Source organism: Peromyscus eremicus, chromosome 10 (assembly GCF_949786415.1).
Source record: "Peromyscus eremicus chromosome 10, PerEre_H2_v1, whole genome shotgun sequence".
NCBI classification, from domain to species: Eukaryota; Metazoa; Chordata; class Mammalia; order Rodentia; family Cricetidae; genus Peromyscus; species Peromyscus eremicus.
In genome coordinates, this window is record NC_081426.1 from 91,026,209 (window position 1) to 91,050,025 (window position 23,817).

The window sequence follows — 23,817 nt, forward strand, 5'->3', positions numbered from 1 at the left end:
TTTCTCTGAGCCCATTTCCCCACACATGAATAGGGAATATAATAGTTGTTCTACATATCTTATGGAAACAAAGAAGATATGCCAAGGACTTAGTATATGATATGTAATAAACATAAATGTCTTGCTATGCTTTCTAAGGAGATTCTTATTTTAACATAAAACAAGCCTGCAAGCTCAAAGAACTCAAAGTAACACACATCCAAGGTAGACCAGCTCTCCCTTCAGCATCTCCTAAATCTAAGAACTTGAAGACATAATTTTACTCTATTGTTGAATAAAACTCCATCCCAAGAGTGTTGTTCACATTTGTCATGTACATAGGAGTTGAGTGGGAACAGCTTTCCTGGGGTTTCTCCTGGATTTGGAGAGAAAGCTTCTGTTGTTCATTTATCAAGATGTATCCATGTATCTAATATCTAGAGTAAAACCTCAGACACAAAGTTTACTCTTCAATATTGACATGTATTTAAATGACCTAGTGGTACCTTGAAAGACTATTTTCTGAATTTTGACAGGATAACATCAAAGCATCAAACTTAACATTTGTTTTTCAAAGAAACCCACAGAAAAAGAGACCATATTCTCTACTCATGAGTAGTCTGCAAATCTTGTTTTAAAGCATTAGAATATCTCCAAAGGGATCACACCAATGGGTTAAAAGTTTGCTTTGTTGTAACTTATAGAAAATGGGGGGCTAATGGTTTATTGGCCCTTTAAACAAATGGAGAGTTGTTTTTCTCATATTTGAAAACTACCTGGAGGAAGGTGCTGCTGTCATTAGGTTCAGGATTTCACCTTCAGCTTCTCTGTTACTCATTCAGCCTATGCCCAGCAATTGTAGCCTAGTGGTCAGAGCTTGCTCTTACAAAGCCTGGAACGATAGCAGCCTTCAAGATGGAAACAGTATTCCATTGACAGCAATAATAGAATAATGACATGAAGAGGTAAAGTAGTTAGCAATAAATGTAACCAAAGAGGTAAAGGATCTCCACAATGGAAACTATGAAACAATGATAGCACCTGTTCATGGATCAGAAGAATTAATATGAAAATGACCATGCTACCTAAGTGATCCACAGTTTAATGCAACCCATTCAGTTTCCTCACAGAACTGAAAAGAAGCCAATTCTAACGTTTATACCGAACCACCACAAACAATAACAAAATCTTGTACCTTAAAGAAAGCAAAAGGTTTACACTACCCACCTTCAGAATAAGCCCAAAATAATAAAAAGAGAAGGTATTGGCTGGCAAAATTGGACATTCAAGTATGCAAAAGAATGAAACTAGATCCTTACACTTCACCAGCTACAGAGATGGTCACAGATTGAATTGAAGACTTAAATGTAGTTAGTACTCCAAATAGTGAGACTATAAGAAGAAAATGCAGGGAAACACTTAGGGACATTGGTATGGAAATATTTTTTTCTGTCTAAGATGTTTAAAGCACAGAGAACCAAAAGACAGAAAAGTACAGTTGCATCAAACTATAAAGATTTTATGTAGAAAAGAAACAACAGAGTGAGAAGACAAGAATGCAGAATGGGAGAAAATGTTTGCAAGCTATACATTTGAAAGAGGAATACACACACTCAGAAAACTGCATTGTAAAACAAATAACTAGATTTTGTTTGTTTGTTTGTTTGTTTTGAGACAGGGTTTCTCTGTGTAGTTTTGGTGCCTGTGCTGGATCTCACACTGTAGACCAGACTGCCCTCCAACTCAAAGAGATCCACCTGGTTCTGCCTCCTGAGTGCTGGGATTAAAGGCATGCATCACCAAGCTCAGCTAGATTTTTTTAATGTGGTATATACATATATAGATAGTTCTAAAAATGACTAAATTGTCAATAGATATATGTGAAAAGGCTCAATCTCATTATTCTTCAGGAAAATACAAAGCAAAACCATAATCACTTCACTCCAGTAAGAATAGTTGTATCAAAAATCCAGAAAAATGCTGACCAAAGTGAAGGGAAAGTATAGCCCTTGCACAGGTTGGTGTGGATATAATTTTTTATAGATATTGTGATAATCCAGAGGTTTCTCAAAAAGTTAAAAATAAATCATATAATGTTTCAGTTATATATATAAATATATATATGATACATATATAACTAGTAAATATATATATATATATATATATATATATATATATATATATCCAGCAGAAATTAGCATGCCCATGTTTATTGTAGTACCATATAACATAGTAAAACCACCGATGTCCATCAACTAGTTAATACAAAAAATGTGGTAAAAATCCATCTTTGCAAAAAGATGGATGGAATTGGAAATAATTATGTTAACTGAGACAAAACAACACAGGAAGTCCAATGTTATATGATATCATTCATGTATAGAATCTGAAACTGTTGATCTCTTAGAAGTCAAGAATAGAATGGTGGATACCAGAGGCTGAAAAAACTTGGAAGGAGCAAGCGATAGAGAAGCCCATGAAACATACTGAATTATTGCTAGATAGTAGCAAGATGTCTGGTATGCTGTTGAGTGTAGGTGACAGTTACCTAGAAAAACTGCAGAATCAGCTGGGTGGTGGTGGTGGTGCATGCCTTAATCCCAGAACTCGGGAGGCAGAGGCAGACAGACCTCCAAGACTGAGGCCAACCTGGTCTACATAATGAGTTCCAGGTCAGCCACAGTTACACAGAGAAACCCTGTCTCAAAAAAAAAAACCTACAAATAAATAAGTAGAAAGAAGGAAAGAAGAAAAAAACTAGAAGGAAGGATAGACCCCAGAAGAAAGGCTTTAATGTTTTAATTAAAGAACAACAAGTATTGGCGAGAACCGCATACATTTTATTTAAACATTAAATAGTATGTGCGTGTATTAAAACATCACATGGTGCCATGCAAATATGTATACTTTTACATTTCTGTATCAGATTAATATTAATTTTTAAAAATCCAGTGGTGACTTTAATGTCTAAAGAGTAAGTTCTGTGTCCGATCGTAGTTCTCCACTTCGTTAGTTATTATTGGTAATTCTTGACTCCATGAGAGTTGTAATTCCTGCTTCTCTGTAGTCAATATCAGTCATCATTGCTGCCCAGTGTCTGCTGCCTTCCCTTTGATAGCTGTGCCTGGTTCTTCCCCCCTTCCACCTCATCAGAAAAGGCGGGAGAAGGAAGGGCTTAGGGGACAAATCTAGCTAGAACTCTTCTCCCAAAGAGAACCGAATATCCACAAGAGCTCTTCCAGCTCTTCAACTCTCCCCAGGCTGTGGTATAGGATGCGCCTGCCTTGCTGCAAGGGAAGTGGGGGAGGTATTTTATTTCCTGGCTTCTGAAGTAGAAATGTCAAGAGAAAACAGGAGTGTGAATGGTTGCTGAATTATTGAGCAGTGTTTGCCACACCATTATCCAGGAACTGCTTGTTCTAAACTCAACAAATGAAGCTGCATCACCTTATCATGGGCTTCCATGTCCACTGCCCCTGAAAATGTCACTTGCTAATTCTGTTTTCCTAAAATCAGTGTGTGAACTCCATTTGTGGTAGATATGATACAAGGTGTAGAATTGTTTTATATGTTGCTACCATTTCCATGAGGCTAAGACTCTCTTTAATAGTAAGATGTTAAAAAAAAAAAGTAAGATGTTTTATTGCTTGGAATGTGATGATTCTGCATTATGAGTCCGTAAATAAATACATTATATAATAGATGGGAGCAGAGCCACCTGTTGTTACTATTAAATCCTTGACCTAATGGCTGCTGAATATCCCCCCACTCTTCTTGGGACTTACACAATCTTAACACATGGCATTTACTTTCCTTCCCCTTCCATGAAACTTGTATGAGCTTCCAGTTCACCTTTTATCTAAACATAAATACCCCAGGAAGGGGTGGCGGAGGGAAACCCCATCCACTGGACAAGTATATGAGGTGCATTTGTTTGTATGCCAATGAGAAAGAGCAAACATCAGATACTCATGACCGTTTCAACCCGTCCCCTTTACAGTGAGTTTGAAAAGAAGACAGCAATGAATGAGGAGAAAACAGGAATCTCAGTTTTACTGTGATCTCTTCTTTTTCCAGGTATATTTGGACAGAAACTGGAAGACACTGTCCGATATGAAAAGAGATATGGGAACCGGCTGGCGCCCATGCTGGTGGAGCAGTGCGTGGACTTCATCCGACAGCGGGGGCTGAAGGAAGAGGGTCTTTTCCGACTGCCTGGCCAGGCCAACCTCGTCAAGGAGCTTCAGGATGCATTCGACTGTGGAGAGAAGCCCTCCTTTGACAGGTACTTTGGACAGGTCATGGCTTGACTGACCATCCCTCAAGAGACTGGGCAAAGGGATGCCATGGCTGAGTGTCTAACAGTTGATGGGGTAGACATGCAGAGAGTAGATTATAAATGTGACAGCACAGTTTTGGATTAATTTTACTAAGTAACAAAGAAACAATTGTGGCAGTTTGCCTCATCTTCAAGCATTATTACTCACTGCTGACCTCCGTACTCGAATTCAAACTATATTAGCCTTTGGTATTGGGAAGATAAATCTGTTGTTGTCTTTTAAAAAGTTTTTTTTCTTTCCGTTAAGGGATATTTTAAAAAGTGAGAAGTAGATATAAAGATGTTGGCAATGTAATTTCAATAATAATATTATACTGAAGAATGTATAGCTCTGCCTTGGTCTGGAATGTATTCAGAAAGCCAGGAGAAGTACAGTATTGTGGAATTTGAAAAACAGTCAAACTTCCAGACAAGAAACTATTAAATATCCTTAAGAGAACTTCACTGTTGATATTTTGTGAGTGATCTCCTTCTTTCACTTTAAATTTAATAGAAAAATCATCTTTTATCTTAATATCATTCGCTTTATATGGCAGAAACTTTTACATTCTGAAAGCAGAAACATGCCCCTTTATTCCAACCTATCTGAAGACAGAGTTTCCTCGCTAGTACCTTCTATCAGTACCCCAAAGTCTCACATGAGTGCAACTAGACACAGGAGAGACAGACAAGACAATATTAAAGCCTGTGGTAAAGGAAGCGTCACTGAGAGTGTGTTCACACCAAGAACACAGGACCCACTCACTGTGATGTTCAGCAGCCTTTACTGTCCTGCCCCAAAGGTCCAAAGGATGATCAAGTGCCGGCAGCACGTTGGGGAATAAACTCTAATGTCAACAACAGCGCACTTCGTTATGATCATCCTAAGATAATTGAACAGGCTAAGGTCTCTAAACAATAATTATTTTTTTAAAGATTTATTTTTAATTATGTATATACATGTGTATCTGTGTAAGAGAATATACACATGTGAGTTCAGGTTCATGTGAAGTCCCAAAGGGCATGTCAGATCCCCTGTTGATGGAGTTACATGCAGTTTTAAGCCACCTGTCATGGGTGCTGGAAACAAAACTCTGGTGCTCTGCAAAAGCAGGATATGTTCTTAAGTCTCTCCTTTCCACAGTTTTATTCCTAGAAGTGAAATAGGTATGTGAAGGAAGCCTTAAATACGAAATTGTTTATTATTGATTTTTATAATAATAAATCTATTCTCCCCAACAGATGATTAAGGAAATAATGGTTCATTTGATACAAAAATATTATGCAGATCTTAAAATTTGTGGGAAATGCTGATTTCATGTTAACACGTTTTGCTTAAGTTTCTGTTGCTACAACAATGTCTGAGAAAACAAACTTCAAAAGAAGCCTGGTTTGGCTCACACAGTGTGTGACGGGATGATTCCTCATATGCCTGAGAAAAGAAGCATGTGGTGATGGGGAGGGCAGAGCACAGCTGCCCATCTCATGGCTGAGACACAATAGAGAGAGAGAAAAAATGAGTCCCGGTCCTCTGTCCCTTTCAAGGGCAAACTCCCAATGATGAGATTTCCCACTAGACCCTACCATCCAAAGTTTCCATGACCTCCAAATAATGGCAAGCAGGAGTGTTTGGAGGCATGTATCTCCATTTCCCAAAATTAGCACATAGTAACAAATGGAAAAACAAATCAAGATCTGTTGATTTAAATCTTTCCTTTCTACAAAGATTTTATAGATAACTTATAAAACTTTACATTTGCCCTTTGAGAGAGAAATATTAAGTATGAAGATAAATAAATGATTTCAAAACTAGCATCCAAGGACAGATTTCAAGACTCTCCATATGCTGTGTCCATGACAGTCTGTGTCTACATCTATACTCTGAAGATGAATAGCAGTTACAGAGAGCTTTAACTACGCCATAAAAATTGCACCTCAGCTGGAGGAAGTATACGTTTTTAGCATTGAATTACAGAGGAATCTGATGTAGTAGACTGTGACATGTACATGATGGAAAAAGTAACTTCCTCTGCAATGAATTTCGTAAGACAATAGTAAATTTCACATCTTTTTCAAATGTTTTTATATGGGCTTTACACATATATGCTGGTAAGATTACAGCATATTTGAGAAAATAATACTGCCATGATATGATGGCTAATATTATTTGTCACCCTAATGTGATTTAGAATCACCATGGAAACCAAGCTCTGGACACGTAGGTGAGAGAGTTTGTAGATCACGTTAACTGGGATGGGAAGAGGAGTTACCCTAAGTGTGGTTGACATCATTCCACAGCCAGGGATCCCAGTGTAAATACCAAGGAGAAATCAATTCCTGACAGTGAATGTGGACGGAATGTGACCCTCTTCTCCATGCTCCTGCCCATACCATCCTGTCCATAATGAACTGTGAACCAAAATAAATAAATAAATAAATAAATAAATAAATAAATAAATAAATAAATCCTTCCTCTCCTTGGATTCATTAGACATTTTGTTGCAGCAAAAAAAAAAGGAAAAATAGCTAATGCCTTGAGCTTTTGTTATTTGTTTCTCATAGCAAATCTTTGCTAATATGGGAGTCTAGAATGATATTTTATATAATCTAGGACATCTGTAAGAATGAATATTCCCTATAACACATGGTCTCCAAGTTCTCACCAACTATTGACATATAATGAAATATTGTATAGCCTTTATATAAACTATGATCTTATACAAAGTTTATGTGTTATTGTATGAAGCATATCATGTATAAACACACTGAGAAAATATAACCCAAGATTTGCTTTGTCAAAAGGATCTATGAGATGTCAAGTCTTTAGAAGTTTTATCCAGCTAGGTGGTGGTGGTGCACATCTTTAATCCCCGCACTTGAGAGGCAGAGGCAGGTGGATCTCTGTGAGTTCAAGGCCAGTCTGGTCTATGAAAAGAGTTCCAAGACAGCCAGAACTGTTACACAGAGAAACCCTGTCTCAAAAACAAACAAAGAAACAAAAAGAAATTTTATCCAGGGCTCTTCCACCCACACATGACATTTTGGATTCACCTTTGTTGTCTCAGAGTTTCACTGAAGCTATATCAAATTCGAGGTAACATGATAGATCACAGTATCTACTGCTACATGATAAACCATGCTGGATTTGGGGTTGGGGAGTTAAAACACCAGCATCTTCAGATTTTCTTTTGGGCAGTGTTTGTCAGAGATACCCCACTTCTATTCCCCAGGTTATTGGTTGCAATTTAGTGTAGCTGTGGTATCCATGAGAGCTTTAATAAATAAAACTAGATGCCTACAATGGTCTGGCCAGAATCCCTGATGGCTGGTTGATCTGCTCTCTGAAGTCTTGTATCCTTGGGGTTTCACCCTTTATCCAGTGTTGGAATTCTTTTCATGGCAGCTTAGGTCTTGTGGAAACCACAAGGACTCAGCCTACAACCTGACAGGGTAACATGCACTGAATATTATTAAGCAAAAGTAAATAAGGCCTACCATACTCAGATTAAAGGGAATATAAAATAATGAATTTACCTCTTGATAAAAGCTGTGGCATAGAAATGTAGACATGGGATCAATTATCCACAGTCCTCTTGGGAGACAATGTGAAACATTCATTCACCAAGTAACTCTGGAGGGCCTTGTGTCTCAGACATCGTTCTAGGTTGACATGCAGACAAGGTCCACCCTCTTTTGGAGTTCTCATCTACAGTGGTGGAAGATGATCATTGCACAGCAAATATATAGATGTTTCTGCACAGTGATGAGAGCATGATGGTTCCTATATATGGAAAGTTCTGGATGCAACTGATTTTAGAAGGAGGGGAGGAATTCCTAGATCCGTGAGCTGAGCAGGAAGTAACAGGAGCAATATGTCTGTGGCCAAGTATGATTGTGAGCTGCTTGTCAGGGGGACAAAAACCCGCAAGTGTCAAAAGGATGGTGTGGGGGTTTGAATGCAACTGGCAACCATAAGCTCATAAGAAGTGGCACTATTGGGAGGTGTGGCTTTGATGGAGTGGGAGTGGTCTTGTTGGAGGAAGCGTGTCACTGTGGGGATGGGCTTTGAGGTCTCGTATATATACTCAAGCTACGCCCAGTATCTCAGTCCACTTCCTGTGTCTGCCTACACACCGCCATGTCCCATCATGATAATAATGGACTAAACCTTTGAAACTATAAGCCAGCCCCAATTAAATATTTTTCTTTATAAGAGTTGCCATGGTCATGGTATCTCTTCACAGCAGTAGAAACTCTAAGACAGATGGGAGGGTTATTTTCCAGAACACAACACTCTACCACTCCAAGTGGAGTGTTCTGCCCCATCTACACTTTAAGTTAACTGGTTAGGTTTGGTATTTTACATATAGAAGTTTTAATAGATTGCATTAAGAGGTGGAGAGAATTGTCAGGGAATGTGTATTATTTGAAATTAATCTAGACAAGTTTAACCCATACATACACACCCAGAAAATGATAATAGGGAAGGGGGTGTATGCCTGTACACAGGCTTGTATTTGAAAAACTTTCTCATAATATTCAACAAATAAGAGAACATAATGAAAGCTGCAGAAATTCATCGTGTGTTAGTTAGGGTGCTCTAAAGGAACAGAATTGATACAATGAATATATATTAAAGGGATTTATTAGACTTTCTTACAGAATGAGGTCAGGGTTGTCCAACAGCGGCTGTGTCACACTGAAGAAACTGAGAACATGGTCGTTGTTCAGTCCTTGAGGCTGGATGTCTCAGCGATCCCACTGAATGTCTAGAGGGTTCCTGGAGAATGCTATATTCAGTCTACATTGGAATCCTGAAGAAGTTGCTTCTAAGATCAGAGAAAGAAGGCTGTAGCAACAAGTAGATGGATGTACCCACAAGACAAAAGGCAGGAAGGCAAAAGCAGAGTTTCCCTTTCTGTCAGAACTCACTCAGATTTCGATGTGGCTCTTCCTGCTTCAAACAATCTGACTGAGAAAATCCCTCACAAGGGAGCAACGTGTGCTTTAGTTGTTTCCAGATTCAGTTGACTACCAAGACTCACCATTAGTGTAGGATATTAAATTGAAATTAATATTAAAAACTAAATGAATAAACATCTTTCTCTGTGTCTTTTAATCATGATTGCTTTTAACAGAGTCAATAGGATTTAGTTTTCACTTTGACCAGTCAAGATATATTTACTAAAAACTGGAGAGAAGGTCTGGAAAGTTATTCTTCACCAATAATCTCTAATCATTAAAACTCTACTGTTAAGTCCTGACATTTGATTTTTAAAGTAGTTTTTCTAATCACAGTTAAAATATTTAAAATTTTGACACCATGAAATGTTATAAAATTTTAATTTAAATATTATTAAAGTTATATTTAGCTCATAACACTTTATATAAGGTTTAGAATATAGAAGAATAAAGGGGAGATGGATATTTCAAAATTCAAGTGATCTTTTGGTACAGATAGCATACAATTTCAGTAAACATTGACTTATAAATAGGGATCATCAGGATTTAGATACGCACAGTATTGGAATCATGGTTTTTGAAACTTTGCTCTACAACACAGCATTGTGAACACCACTTTGTAAACATAAAGCATGTGGCTTTATGTTTCTGTAGGTGTGACGTATTCCTACAGCCTCTTTGAAAGAATGGATTTTGTGAGAAAAGATCTTCTCACTGACCTGAACGAATCGGTATTTGATGAGTTGTTCTCAGCAGCTAAAAACAGCAAACAAACAAATAGTTAGCATAGTTTCCAAGCATTCTTGTTTTTAACCTTGTCCCTTAGGAATGATAACAAACCAGTACATCACATTTTGTATTAAACTCCCCTACCACTTAAAAGCAACATAAATAAGGGGAGTGTGAAATCAAATTAGAAATCTACTGTGGTTTGCAAAGTCCTCCAGATGGCGGCAGCTGTAAGGCGGCATTTGGGGAGTGCTGGGAGGTGGGGTCAAGAGTTTGGCAATGTGGGTGTCACTGGCCTACCACTAACTTCTTAGCAATGAAACAGTTGCAAACTGACAACACCGCTCAGGACAGGGCAAAGGTCGTGTGCAGCCGAGGGCATCATACATTCTGTCCAAGGGTCCCACAAAGCAGCTACTGTCCTGGGTACCAGCTGCCCACCCACATACTCTGTTCATGATTCCTTCATCCTTCCTTCTCGTCTACCCATTCATTCTTATTTTTTTAAATTGTTTTGGCAAAAAAGTAATAACAAGACTATACCTGAGCAGAGATTTTTTTTTTTTTTTAAATCTGAACGTTAGAAGACAGAGCCGAGAGAGAATTTTAAAACTGAATCCTCTGGAAAGCAACAGAGAGCTCTTGGCTTATTGATCTGAGTTGTAGCATGTGATCTTCAAAGTAGAGGGCACTGCAGATGGGAAAGCTATTTCATGAAGTTAAACTTATTTTAAAGATAAAAATTAAATGAGTTCAATAAATTTACCTCACCATACATCAGAATGTCCTATCATGCTAGTAATAATCTCCTGTGCCCAGTTTCTGTTTTCTCCTGCCTCACCCTGGTTCCTTCCTAAAGGGACAACTAACTCAATTCCTCTCTCTTCAGGAAGTTTCATATAGCTGTCATTATTTAATATTGTCTTACATATAGTTTCTTTTTTTCTTTTTTTTTTTTTTTTGCTTTTGTCCTTGGCATAACAAATATCAGTACTTTGAACAATTTTTTTTCTTTAAAGATTTCTTTTTAATTGTATATGGGCAGGTGTGTTTGTGTATGTGTGTGTGAATTTGTGTAAGAGAGCTTGTGTGTATGAGTTTGTGTGTGTTGGAGTGTATGTCTGTGTGTGTGTGTGTGTGGTAGGCTGGAGTAATTGTGCATGAGATCATCAATTTTTTATGTGGTTAGCACTGCAAGGAAGAAATCTATGATGCATATGTAATTTAGACATAGGAAGAAAACAATGCAGCAATTAGCTTTGCATGAACAATAATATGCTTAAACCATTAAATTTATTTCCACAGCTCTGGGAGGAGAAGCCCACGATCTGTTGTACAGCATAGCTGACTTTTAGTGAAGTCAGTAATAATCTCCTGTGCCCAGTCACGATCTCCCCGGGCGGCAGGTGGAGCCTTCGTGCTCTGCCATTGTGCAGCCTCTCCTCAGTGCATCCACCAGGGAGGAAGGGGAATCACTCCTGACTGTCTCTTTTTACACGACCATTTGTTTTGGCAGATGAGAGACACATCCTCATGACTTTTTCACCTACCCCTAATGACATTTCCACAGCCCCACCCCCACATACCTTCATGCTAGGGGTCAAAGCATTCCATGGATGGCTTTCGGGGAGAGGATAGTGCATTTGGTAGCTCAGGTCATGATGTAATTCTCTGCTTCACAGCCATTAAACCAGGAGAATTGAATGAGAACAAGCTGAGACTCCATCTAGTCCAGGACTATGCCCAGAGGTGAAAGGGTCTTTTAAATTCTGTGTAGAATTCAGTGATGACACTTGTGTAGGTGTGCAGTGAGAGACTTTAGCTGGATTCAGGTTCCACTGCCAAAGACAGAGCCACATTTGACAAGTAATAAAAACTCCATTAAAAAAGATAAACTTTCACAATAGATGTTTGGTGTGGTTTGGATCAGCCTATTCCCTAACACAGGCTTCTCTGCATCTTGATGAGCTGTAACAGAGCAAAACTCTGCTACAACACAGCAGCTTAGAGCCGCTCACTGCTTAACATTGCTGTCTTCAGTCTCGTTTGTGTCCTTGCCTGGGATCTGATGGACACAACATTATTATTTCTCAATTTCAAGGGAATTTTAGGGCCTTTTCTTGTGCTTCTTGCAGATAAGTTTGCAATATCTGCAATGCCGTCCTGTGTGGCTGCACTGGAAACTCATTGTGTTGGGTTAAATTGAGGGATTGATTCTATTGCGTTCTGCACATAGTATCCAGATACAAAAATTCCCTTGTCTAATTTTGAGGCTTAAACCTTACAAGGTCTTATCTGTGTAGGATTTCACTTGTAATTATGGTGGCATTTGAATATATGAATGTGTGTGTGTGTGCGTGCGTGTGTGTTAGGAAAGAAAGACTGGAGTTAGTGCACAAGGAGGCATTCCTGTAGGATCCTATATCTCTGTTTAGATGACTCAGAGTTCCATATTTTACATAGAATATACACAATGCAAGCAATTTCCAGGAAGTCTAGAGAGTGTTCTGAAAATTACATTCCTGCCAAATCCATTAGAATGTACAGAGAATGTTATGAAGCAGAACATGAGAAGGCACAGTGAGGAAAGGTGTTGGTGTTGTCCAGTTAGGAATGGAAGCCCACAGAGGACAAGGGGACCCATGTGACTGATTTCTGCTCTTTCTAGCAGGCAGCATGAGGCAGTGTGCGCCACCCATTCGGGAACTATCCAGTGACTGAATGACCCCAGGATGAATGGAAGATGACCCATGAGAATATATAGTTAGTTCAGTCACAGACAGCCTTGGGGAATACTCCTTTAGGTACCCCATGCAGTGAGATCAGACTGAGGGGTGAAGCCCACACACAACATGTGGAAATGAGAGGCATGTGCCCATCAGTCCAGGAGGCTGTTACATAGCCGCTCCGGCCCTAATGACTCTTCCACCAGGGTCTTTACTGTCTCTGTCTGCTCCCTTGCCATCCACGGATGTAGTGGATATGACTGGTTGTCTTAACTTCTGCATGGGTTCTACCACTGAGGAACTCAAGCCTGTGTAATGGCACATGGGCAGGTAGAATGGATATGACCGATTATCTTAATTCCTGCATGAGTTTTACCACTGAGGAACTCAAGCCTGTGTAATGACACATGGGCAGGTAGTTTGATACTCTCACCAAACAGCTTGGCTCCAAGGTAGCTCAGCTCTGAAGGATTAACCAGGAGGAATGTCTGCCTGTGCAGTGTCCTGTTCCGGGACTTCAGGAGTCAGGTTGTCCCAGAACCTCCTCACTGCCCTGCAGTGACGGTTACCTGTGTAGAGGTGTTACTGCTGTCAGTCAGGGGAGGGGTTTAATCTCTGTTGTACATAGATGTTCCTGTGACAAGTCTTCTCACTTCACTGTGGGCAATACTGAGATATATATCTAGTCATGCTACATAATTAACACATAATATTAGTATTTAATTGATTGCACATATTAAAGTAAATGTTAATTAGGAGGAGCAGTAGATTTCCATGGAGAGAGTTGAGACTGGAGAGTCAGTGGCGGGGTTGGGGTGGATGCTTTTTTTTTTTTTTTCCCAGACAGAGGGTTTTCAGAGATGCCCCAGACTCCCTGATGCTGTAGCCTGGTAGCAGTGGCCAGAGTGACTTAGAGCCCCATGAGGTAAATCAGAGCAAATCATGCTGGAACCTGTCCACAAGTGACTGTGTTCTTCTACTCAGTGGCAGAGGGCAAGTCCAAAACAAGGATGCTTGAAAAATGCAAAAGCCTCTGACTCTACAGAGTGTCTAAGGTCTAAGAAGGCCACAGAACAGTCATACACTTTAAGATTTAGGCTTTAAACAAAAAAAGTTTAACAACCTGTCACCAACTGAGTAAAGGGCAAATATACTTGGTCATTTTTGTCTTAATCATTTCTGTGTAATTAGTGCTGCGCATATGCGCTATAATGCTAGACAATTAATTGTAATCTCACTCAGAGAAGGAATCAAATTCTGGTGGTCCCGCTATGTTTCACTCCCTTGCTTTCACTCATAGCTCACATGTTTCTACTCCTGGGACATTCACAGCTCTGGTACTACGCAATCTGCCGGTAGAACCACCTTGCAGCCTTTAATGCGCTTCAGGCCGGCTCCTGAATCTTACTTTGCACTTGCGCCACCTGCTGTTCAAACATTCTCAATGAAACTACTTACAGAAAGCTTAACAACTATTTAAAATTATTGTTTCCAGCTCCATTCATTTACATGAGTATTTCATAATTTCATATTTCTTAACAGCTGAAAAATATTCAACTGTGTAAATATACCACATTTTCCTCATTCATTTATCAGCTGAACATCTAGGCCATTTCTGTTTCCCGGCTATTGTGAGTAGAGCAGCTATTCCCGTAGTATGATGTAGAGTCCTTTGGGTATATACCCAAGAGTGATACAGCTGGATCATGTGGCAGGTCTACTTCTAGATTTGTGAAGATACGCCACATGGATTTCCATAGTGGCTCTACCAGTTTGCACTCTCACCAGCAGTGACTACGTTTTCTTTTCCCAGCATCCTTACCAGCCTTTGTGGTCATTTTTTATTATCTTTGCCATTCTGACTGGGTTTCCTGATGAGCCTGTTGGAATGCATATGATGAGCAGGCTAGACTAATACCTTTTCCTTAAACCCTGAAGTCTTTGACGTAACACAATATGGAGCAGGTGTGCAGTAAATTCCAGAAATCAACCCAGGATTTAAAATCCGAGAGCCTGGTGGTACATTGTCCTGTCTTGTACGGTTTTGTAAAGACTCTACATACATGCCATCTTTGGAATAAGAGCATGTTCACTAGGCAGGACATCCTAGTGCCTATGTTCCATCCTCCCCAGCAGAGTCATCCGGGGGTTAGCCCCCTTGTTACCACCATAGCCTGAGAGAGAAGCACAATCCCTGATTCCCTTCAGAGTCTCTGATGGTTTGTTTCCCTCTTGCTGGATCATAGGGACTAACACTCATGTGCTTCCTACTTGTCTCCCTCCACTAGATAGATGTATACATAAATATTATGTCATTAGACCACATATTACATCATACTGACGTGTACGCCAGGCACCAGTCTGGTCTTCACTGTCAACTGTCTTCGTTGGATTAATGAGAAATGGGAGAAACAAGAAACAAAATGTAAATTAATGTTCTTGCAGATTATCCTGTCACTCTGGGTATTCAGCCAAAGATAAATTATGAAAGTTACATAAAGGTCATATTAAATGTTCATAGCATTGCCCTTCTAGGGGTTATAAGAACCCATAAGTGTTTTATAATATTAGACAAGGAACTATACAAAATAAGCAGTGTTTAAACAGTCAGTGCATGCTAAGTTTCAGATCTCAGAAACCACTTGTCTGCGTCTTCCCAAAAATAAGTTCAACCTTTTGAAGACGAAGTGAGAAACCAGAAATAATATGTGCATTCGCACTTAGACTGATTTGATGGGGTTTTTGTAAATTGTGTCTCATTTTCCTTAAAATCTGATATATACTTATTATTTTTCAAAGTTGGTGCTTTTGTTTTTTGTTAGCTACACATGTCAGAAAAATGCTTGACCTTTTAGATGTTTTCAAACAGGACTGGAGACTTGGTGTCCTTCAGTGTCCCTCTCCTGCCACCTGTGGTGGCATCTACTGGGCATTATGGAAACATGTGCTCCCTGGACACTGGGTCAGCTGACTCAACTGCAAACTTTGACACAGTTTTCTTAGAAATACATTAATGAAAACATAAATAGAACCGTGTAAATCCATGCCAAAGAATGTCTCCACACTTCTGTCTCCACAGCACCACGGACGTCCACACTGTGGCGTCCCTGCTGAAACTGTATCTCCGAGAACTTCCAGAACCCGTCATTCCCTATGCAAAGTATGAAGACTTTTTGTCATGTGCCACACTGCTCAGCAAGGAAGAGGAAGCAGTAAGTTGATGTCGATTCTGCATAAACACACATTCGGGATATCAGTGATGCTTTTTGTCTTCCATTTGAAAGTCCCCAACCCCATCCTTGGGTTGTTTTACCTTGTGCTATGTGATGACATCACATTGAGATCTCCACGTGCAGCCAAACACCTCTTTTTGACTCTTTTCAATGAAAGACGAGAACACAGCTGGATAAGTGAAACACAGCTGGATAAGTGAAATCACTCGCCTTACGGTCCCTGATGGGTGAGGGCAGGGCTGCCTTGGGCCTCCTGATCCAGGAAAGGGTTGATGCCTGTTGCTTAGTGCTCTTTGTGTTGTCTTCCCCCAAAATGGCATAAAAATGCCCTGGGTACCAATTGGTGCCTCTGCTTATTTTATTAAAAACAGGGGTTTTTTTAGATATTATTTACACACTATAAATCAACCATTGAAAGTATGTATTTCAGTATATCCAAGTTGTACAAGCATCACCAAAATCTAATATTAGAATACTTAACATTTTTAATTATCCCCAAATAATCCTCAGCCCTTATTTTCCCATTTTTCTTCCCCCAAACTTGCAGCTTCAGATCTATTTCCTTCCCCTGTAGACTTACCCCTTCTAGACATTTCATGTCACTGTTCAGTGTCTCGTTCGTTGCTTTGTGATTCACCTCTTCCATCTGTTCCTGAGTTCATTTATGCTGTGCCACATATCAGTATTCCATTTCTTATAATTCTAAATTATATCCCATTTTCATCCATTCATCAGTAAGAAATACATTTTATTTCCAAAATTTGGTTATTGAATAATGCCTCTGTGAATGCCTGTGTACCCATGAAGTTGCCTTGACATATTTTACATGTGTCCTGCTTATGTACCTAAGACATAAGATTGCTAGACTACTCAAACTGTGTATTAGGAGGCCATGTGATTTCCAAACCTTAGCAGCAAATAGTGAGGTTTCCAACTTCTCCACATCTCTGCCATCGTGAACTGACATTTACTTATTGTAGACTCTCCCCATGAGAAGTGGTGGGTCCCTGGGGTTGAGTGATGTGTTTTGGATGGCTCACAATACTATCTTCTCATCTATCGTTTTATTATTTTTACATTTTTTGGAGAACTAGCTAGCCAGATTACACTATATTTTACTTGAGTTTCAACCATCCTAATCCCTAAAGAGCTTGGTTCCAGGATTCCCTGAGGATACCTAAGCCTATGATATTTGTGTCTTTTAGGTGAAATTGTGTATTTTTTGCATAGCCTATGTACAAATTCCTGTATATTTTAAGTCAGCTCTAGATATGTATAAAACTAGTAGAATACAGGGGTTCTAAAAGTAGTAATTTTAGGGCTATTTAGGAAAAGTCTGTCCATATTCAGTACATAAGTAACATTTTCTAATATTTTTAATCAACACTTGGTTGAATCTCCAGGTATGGAAGACAATCATATTTGTCTATTATTGTTAAACTGTAAATACAGTTTAGACTCAAATCAGATGCATGTGTGATTTGAAAATAGTTCTCCCAATCCATGTGTTATCGCTTCACTTTCCAGACACTATACTTTATTAACAACTTTGTATCAGAATTTTTTTTATAGTTTCCATGTTTATTGCTCTTACTTTTTGTTTCATGGCCAAGAACCTTTTGTTTAATGGAAGATCATAAGGATTGCGTGCTGCATACTCCTTGGAGGCTCTGACTTTAGCTCTCATGCTGAGATCTGCACTCTGTTAGGAGTCCATTCTTCTATGGTGTGAGGAAGACGCAACTTTATTCTTCTGCACATGGACCTTCGATGGTCTCAGCACTGTTGAAAAGTGTGTTCTTTCCCTCAGTGGCTTTCTTGGCATTCCCGATTGGGACTGCTGCCTCCTTTAAGAAACACTTTGGTTTTGTGTGTTATGTAGCATTGTCTGGAGACTCCTTTGTACCACAGGAGACTACCTGAGTAGTTGTGACAGAGGTCATCTGTCTTGTGAAACCTAAAATATATACCACCTGATCATGTAAAGAAAGAATAAATCAGATCCCATTATCAACTGACTCTTCTGTGGCCTTTATATGTTAGAGGATGCTCTACAATCATCAAAACCATAGAAATGAATCCTCGATGAAAATATCTTGTCAGTTTTCCCAATGCCCTGCCTGCAATGATATAATGTAGACATGTCCTAGACATGTCCAGTGCAGAGAGGTGTTTGCCAACAGGCACACATCTGTCTAGATTCTGGGCTTGTTCACCTGTGAAGGACAGTTACTGTATCAATGCTATTTTTTTTTTTTTGCAGATAATAAATTTTATTGAAAATGAAGCTATCTTCTGTTTTCAAGTCAACTCTAAAAGAATCTTTTTAATGTTAAAATAGCTTCACTTTTAAAGCTATTTCCAAAAGAGTAGCCTTCTATTGCACAGCAGCTCTGAGGAATGTGTCTCTAGGCATTGGTTTATTGTGCAGAGACCACATGGTGTCTCTGAATGACAGAGTCTATTGGGCTACCATCTTTCACTGAAATGTCATCATGCAATATGTGACTGTATTTATAGAAGTATTTAAAATCTTTGTGTGTCTTTGGAAATATTTCTAAACTGTTCATTGTGGTAACATACATTCATTCTCTTCTTGTTTGTGCTCAGGGTGTTAAGGAATTAACAAAGCAAGTGAAGAGTTTGCCAGTGGTTAACTATAACCTCCTGAAGTATATTTGCAGGTAAGGGTTTTCCTAAACACAAAGCTAAACCAGAGAGCATTATATTTCATTTGGTGGTAATTTACATGTAGCAATGAATAAAACAGACTGAGCGACCATGTTAGTCTCACAGAAAATTAATAAATTTGACAAGGTTATCTCAAAGAGTTCTTGAGCACTAAGATTTGCTTGATTTTATAATTTGATGATTTTAAAATGGCTCTTGCCTCCACACATTAAAGATATATTGCTCTGAGCTTTCATCAAAGTCATTTGTGGAGTGTTCTTAAAAGAGCGACATGTGAGCCTTCAGAGGAGGAAGCTGGTTTGAGAGCACAATCTGTCATGAATGATTTCCTACTACACCGTTATACAGCTTTCCTACATTTTCGGAGTAAAAAGAAGTAGTGAAACTAGATATTTCACACAGGTACTGTGAGGGTCAGGATTCTAGGCACAGTGGCATTCACAGACAGTGTGAGTAACTAGGAGTCCCCAAACCTCCCTCAGATCTCTTTCTAGCAATTGCTGTCTTTAGACACAAGTAGGACCTTCAGCTTCACACCTTCCAAAAAGCAAAAAAAAAAAAAAAGTTTTAACCAATACATATTTACAAACACAGAAAGCTTTCATCCAAGAGTTTTTAATTCATTCAGGTTATTGTGTTAGGCAAGAGAAGTTTACTCCCTCCTCAAGTAAAATGGAAAATAGGCTTGTTTTAACCTACTGCAAGTCTCTACACAACAAAAATACTTCTCTTGAAACACTTAGGCAGATTTTTTTAACTTTATTTTTGAAATTGTATGTCTATGTATGAATGTCATCTATGTATGTACCAAGAATGTGCCTGGTAATAGCAGAAGCCAGAAGGTATACAGCCTGAGGCTGGAGCAGTTGTGAGCCACCCAATGTGGGTGCTTGAAATAGAATAGTTTTCCTACTAAAAATGCCAGAGAATGGACTCTTTGGTGCTCTTTATTCTTTAGCACATAGTAAATTAAGATATACGTGCTTGCAGTTTTTCATCAATAGAATTGACATTTTAGTTCCCAAAATGTATGCACTTATGTTTTAATAGATTATAATTGGAGCTCACAAATTCCCCATGATGATAGTGATTCCTCTTCTGTGGAATCATAGTTTTTGCAGATGATCTTACATACCATTCTCTCACTGAATGTGTGTCTAAATAGCATCCAAGGCATTGAAAGCATGCTAGTCATCTTTTAATTACTGTAATAAAATATCCAAGCTAATCAACTTTAAAGAATAAATGATTGATTAGCTTCAGTTTCTGAGTATCGGATGTTCAGTCCATTAGTGATGGGGCCTGTCACTTTGATCCTGTGGTAAGGCTGGATAACAAGGAAGGAACACGTGACAAAGCCATTTGTTTAGTGGCCAGGGCTTGTTTAAATCTTCAAGTATCGTTTCTTGGTAGGCCACGTGTTGCCTTTGTTTATTGCATTTCAAATCACTGTATTTTTCTTCAGTTGGTACAATGCCTGGGAGCTTTATTGTTTCTTCACAAATGTCTTTAAAGTCAGGTCCAACTACAGTTGCTCAGAGGACAAGGACTGAGGCTATCCTACCTTTTGTCTTCTTACAATCCCACCCCCACCCTCCACCCCGTGTGTGTATGTATTTTGTTCTTTTACGTTTTGCTTTTTTTTATTGTTTGAGAATCTACACATGCATATTATGTGTTTAATCAGGTCCACTTAATTCCCTTCCCTCCAATTTCTTCCCTATTCACTTCCAATTTCATGTGTTTCTCTCCCTGTGTGTGTCTGTCTGTCTGTCTGTCTGTCTGTCTGTCTGTCTCTCTCTCTCTCTCTCTCTCTCTCTCTCTCTCTCTCTCTCTCTCTCTCTCTCTCTCTCCACTGTTGTCCATTAGGGGGTCAATCTCAATATCTTCTTCAAGGATACCCCCTGTGATGACTAGAACTTCCCACTAGATTTCATCTTTTAAGTTTCTACCATTTCCCAACAGGGTCCAAAATCCTTTTAACACATGAGCCTTTGAGGGACATTTATGTAAACCACAACAGGAGGGAATGCATGTACTTGAATCTCAAAATTCATAATAATATCCAAACACACTTAATTGACAGTGGAGCCTAAACTATGCCAAGCTGGAGAAGTTCTTTGATATAGTTCCAAAAGCCCGATGTCTCATCATCTACACTATAACTTTCTGTACATTACAGTGAGAGATGTTTGAATCTCCATATAGTTTTGTTTCTATAGTCATCTTTGAACATACTTCAGTTCATACATTTCCCAATGATCCATTTTATTCCACGAAGAAATTGAATCTCACTGTTTCAATGATAATCTTGCCACCACCAGGTTCCTGGATGAAGTGCAGTCCTATTCAGGAGTTAACAAGATGAGCGCCCAGAACTTGGCAACTGTCTTTGGCCCTAACATCCTGCGCCCGAAGGTGGAAGACCCTTTGACCATAATGGAGGGTAAGTGAATGATTACCTTGCAGCCTCACCAGGACAAGAATCAAGTCTCTTGGTTGGCCTGTACCTATTATCATTTCAGCAAACTCAGAAAATGAGATCACGGTTTCTCCATCAATTTACTCTGATTATTCTTTAAATGTAAAATATTTTCTTTTGGGAAGAGAGAGTTTGCTTCACATTACTTGACATAAAATTGTAAAATAATTCTACAATAGCGCTTGTTTACAAAGGAACTTGCACACATTGGTTGACCACCTGAAAAGTAGGAGGCAGAACTGGGGAATCATCCACTCTACCATCCAGTACAATTGCCAGGTGACTTTTAGTCAATGACTGTTTATCAGTTTGAAAAGATTCAATGATTTCACGTGGTAAGCAAATCTGACGTTTTACATGGCAAAACCTAAAGGAATCGTTACTATTTAAATTACAAAACTTTTCGCATTGTTTGCCTTAATAGTATAACTCTATTTAGTTCTATCAACCTTAAAGATTAGATGCTTTTCTGTGTCTCCTTGTGGGTACTATAGTCATTGTTTTTGAAGAATGACTCAGTTGAACATCTCAGAATTTAACAGGCAACTTAGAAGAAAGGATAACTGGTTTTAGTTTTACTCAGTTTATTTAGTCCCTAAGAAAATATTAACCTCCCATTATGATGTTCTTCCTTCCTTGAAAGGTCTAAGATTTTCATTCTACATTTTGAGTATGAGAGGCAAAGCCATCGAGTATGCGCCTATCACCTTAGCTTAACTCCTCTTTTCTGATATTGAGGGAAATACAAGTTAGCATCCTAGTTTGGGTGCAAAATAATCCAGAGAACTTAATAAATCTAAATAATTTAGTAGACATATGAATGTTTTCTGTCTAACCACACAGATAAAACTGATATAATTCAGTGGGTCACAAAATAAAATAAAAAGAGATGAGTGTGAGAGTCTTGTTGAGAAGAGGAGAAATCAACCATGGTGGAGGGGGATTAGAGAAGGTACAGGTAGAAGTAACCAGAATGGGTTATATACATATATGAAAGTGCCAAGGAACCCATTTAGTAAAAATTAGAGTAATAAGAAAACAATAATGTATAAAGTCGTTATCTATAGACTGAAACACAAAGAATGAAAAAGTGAAGTTCAGATGCCTGGACACAGAGCACTGCTGTGGTCACTGCTCTACCTGACGTCCTAGAGTCGCCTGAGAAAGGAGACTCGGTCATCCAGACCAGGTTGTCCTGTGGGCATGTCTCTGGGGAACTCTCTGGGTTGCCATAACTGATGTGGGAGGATCCAGCCTGAAAGTGGCGGAACTGTCCCCTGGCATGGGGCCCTGGAATCTCACAGCACAGGAAGCTGGCAGAGCACCACACATGCATGCCTCGCTTCTCTCTGCTCTTGACAGTGGACGTGATGTGACTTTTTTGGGACTCCTGCTTGATGTCCCTGCTTTGGTGGACTATAACCTAGAATTGTGAGCTCCACAAAAAAAAAAAATCTTCTTTTCCTCTAAGTTCCTTTTTGTTGGGGTACTTTAGCACAGCAACAAAAATGAAACTAGAATGGCTGTATAATTGCATTTATATATTAAGCATATATATATATATATATATGTATATATATTGGTTGGTATATATTATATACCAACAAAAGTAGAACTGTGGTTATAGAAATCACAGTAGTGGTCACCATGGGCAGAAGATGTGGGTAAGAGGTTGACAGAAAAAGGGCACAGGGGAAATTATCTATATCATAATTAGATAGTTTTTCCAGGACTATGCACACTTGTTATAACTCATTGGATATCTTTGGATGTAGAAAATGACAGCTGTATCAGTATTTGCTACAAAAGTATAACTTGAAATTATATTGTATAAAATACTGCCTATGTATCTTTACAGGAAAATTAAATTCTTAGCCAATGTTTATAAAGAAAACTGCCTGGATATGGCTTTTTAATTTAACCTGCACAAAATTATATGAGCCACTAGGGAATTGCAGGATTGTGCAGTTCAGTGTGACTCCAGAGTAGCTTGGACTCTGCGTGATAGAGTGGTGATTACAGCTGCTTGGACCTCATTATTGGGCTTGATAGTCTGCGTTAGCAGTCTGAGGAAGAAAGTGACAGAGAGGAGTGGAGGAAAGGCAACAGAGCTAGTTCATGTGGCAGCAGCCACACATCATTGCTACCAGTTACAAAACTGAAAGTCCCTTTGCAGGAGACTACCACCATTGCTCATCCCAGAGACTAGATGGCAGAAAAATGTCCCAACACACAAGAAAGAATATTCTGAATCTGTGGGGCCTTGACACTCACTCTGCCTTGTAACAGGCATACTTTATCCTGGATGCTCGCAAGTTCATCTTGAAGATATGGGAAATTTGTTGTCCAGTTAATTAAATGTCTCCCAGAATCAGTAACTATAATAAAAAGCAGCGAAGCTTCAAATGCTAACATTCCAGTGATGAGAGAGTCGGTTCACTTCCCCCAATACTAGGCAAAATCATATGTAATGGAAGCTATAAACCCTCAAAGCTGTGCCTGTCGCACAAGCAAGAAGTATGACCATGTCACACTCATGCTGTCAGTGGTGAGAGGTTGAGGACCACTTTAAATATTTCTGTTCTATTTTTATCCATATGCATGCATGTGTTTATGTCATTATGTATGCACACACAGCTCATGCAGGTTCCTGGAGAGGCTGAAGAGGCTGTCACTTACCCGAGAGCTGCAGTTATG

The 23,817-nt window shown here is 39.0% G+C and overlaps 1 protein-coding gene across 3 annotated transcripts in view; it reads left to right on the forward strand.

Moving 5' to 3' along the window:
- Arhgap24 (Rho GTPase activating protein 24) overlaps nucleotides 1–23,817 on the forward strand; it is a 338,234-nt gene that overhangs the window by 304,633 nt on the left and 9,784 nt on the right. For all 3 annotated transcript variants that reach the window (XM_059274817.1, XM_059274818.1, XM_059274819.1), the window contains 4 exons: nucleotides 4,057–4,264; nucleotides 15,794–15,926; nucleotides 18,558–18,631; nucleotides 20,963–21,084. In XM_059274817.1, coding sequence (XP_059130800.1) covers nucleotides 4,057–4,264; nucleotides 15,794–15,926; nucleotides 18,558–18,631; nucleotides 20,963–21,084 — 537 coding nt within the window. The remainder of the gene's footprint in view (nucleotides 1–4,056; nucleotides 4,265–15,793; nucleotides 15,927–18,557; nucleotides 18,632–20,962; nucleotides 21,085–23,817) is intronic.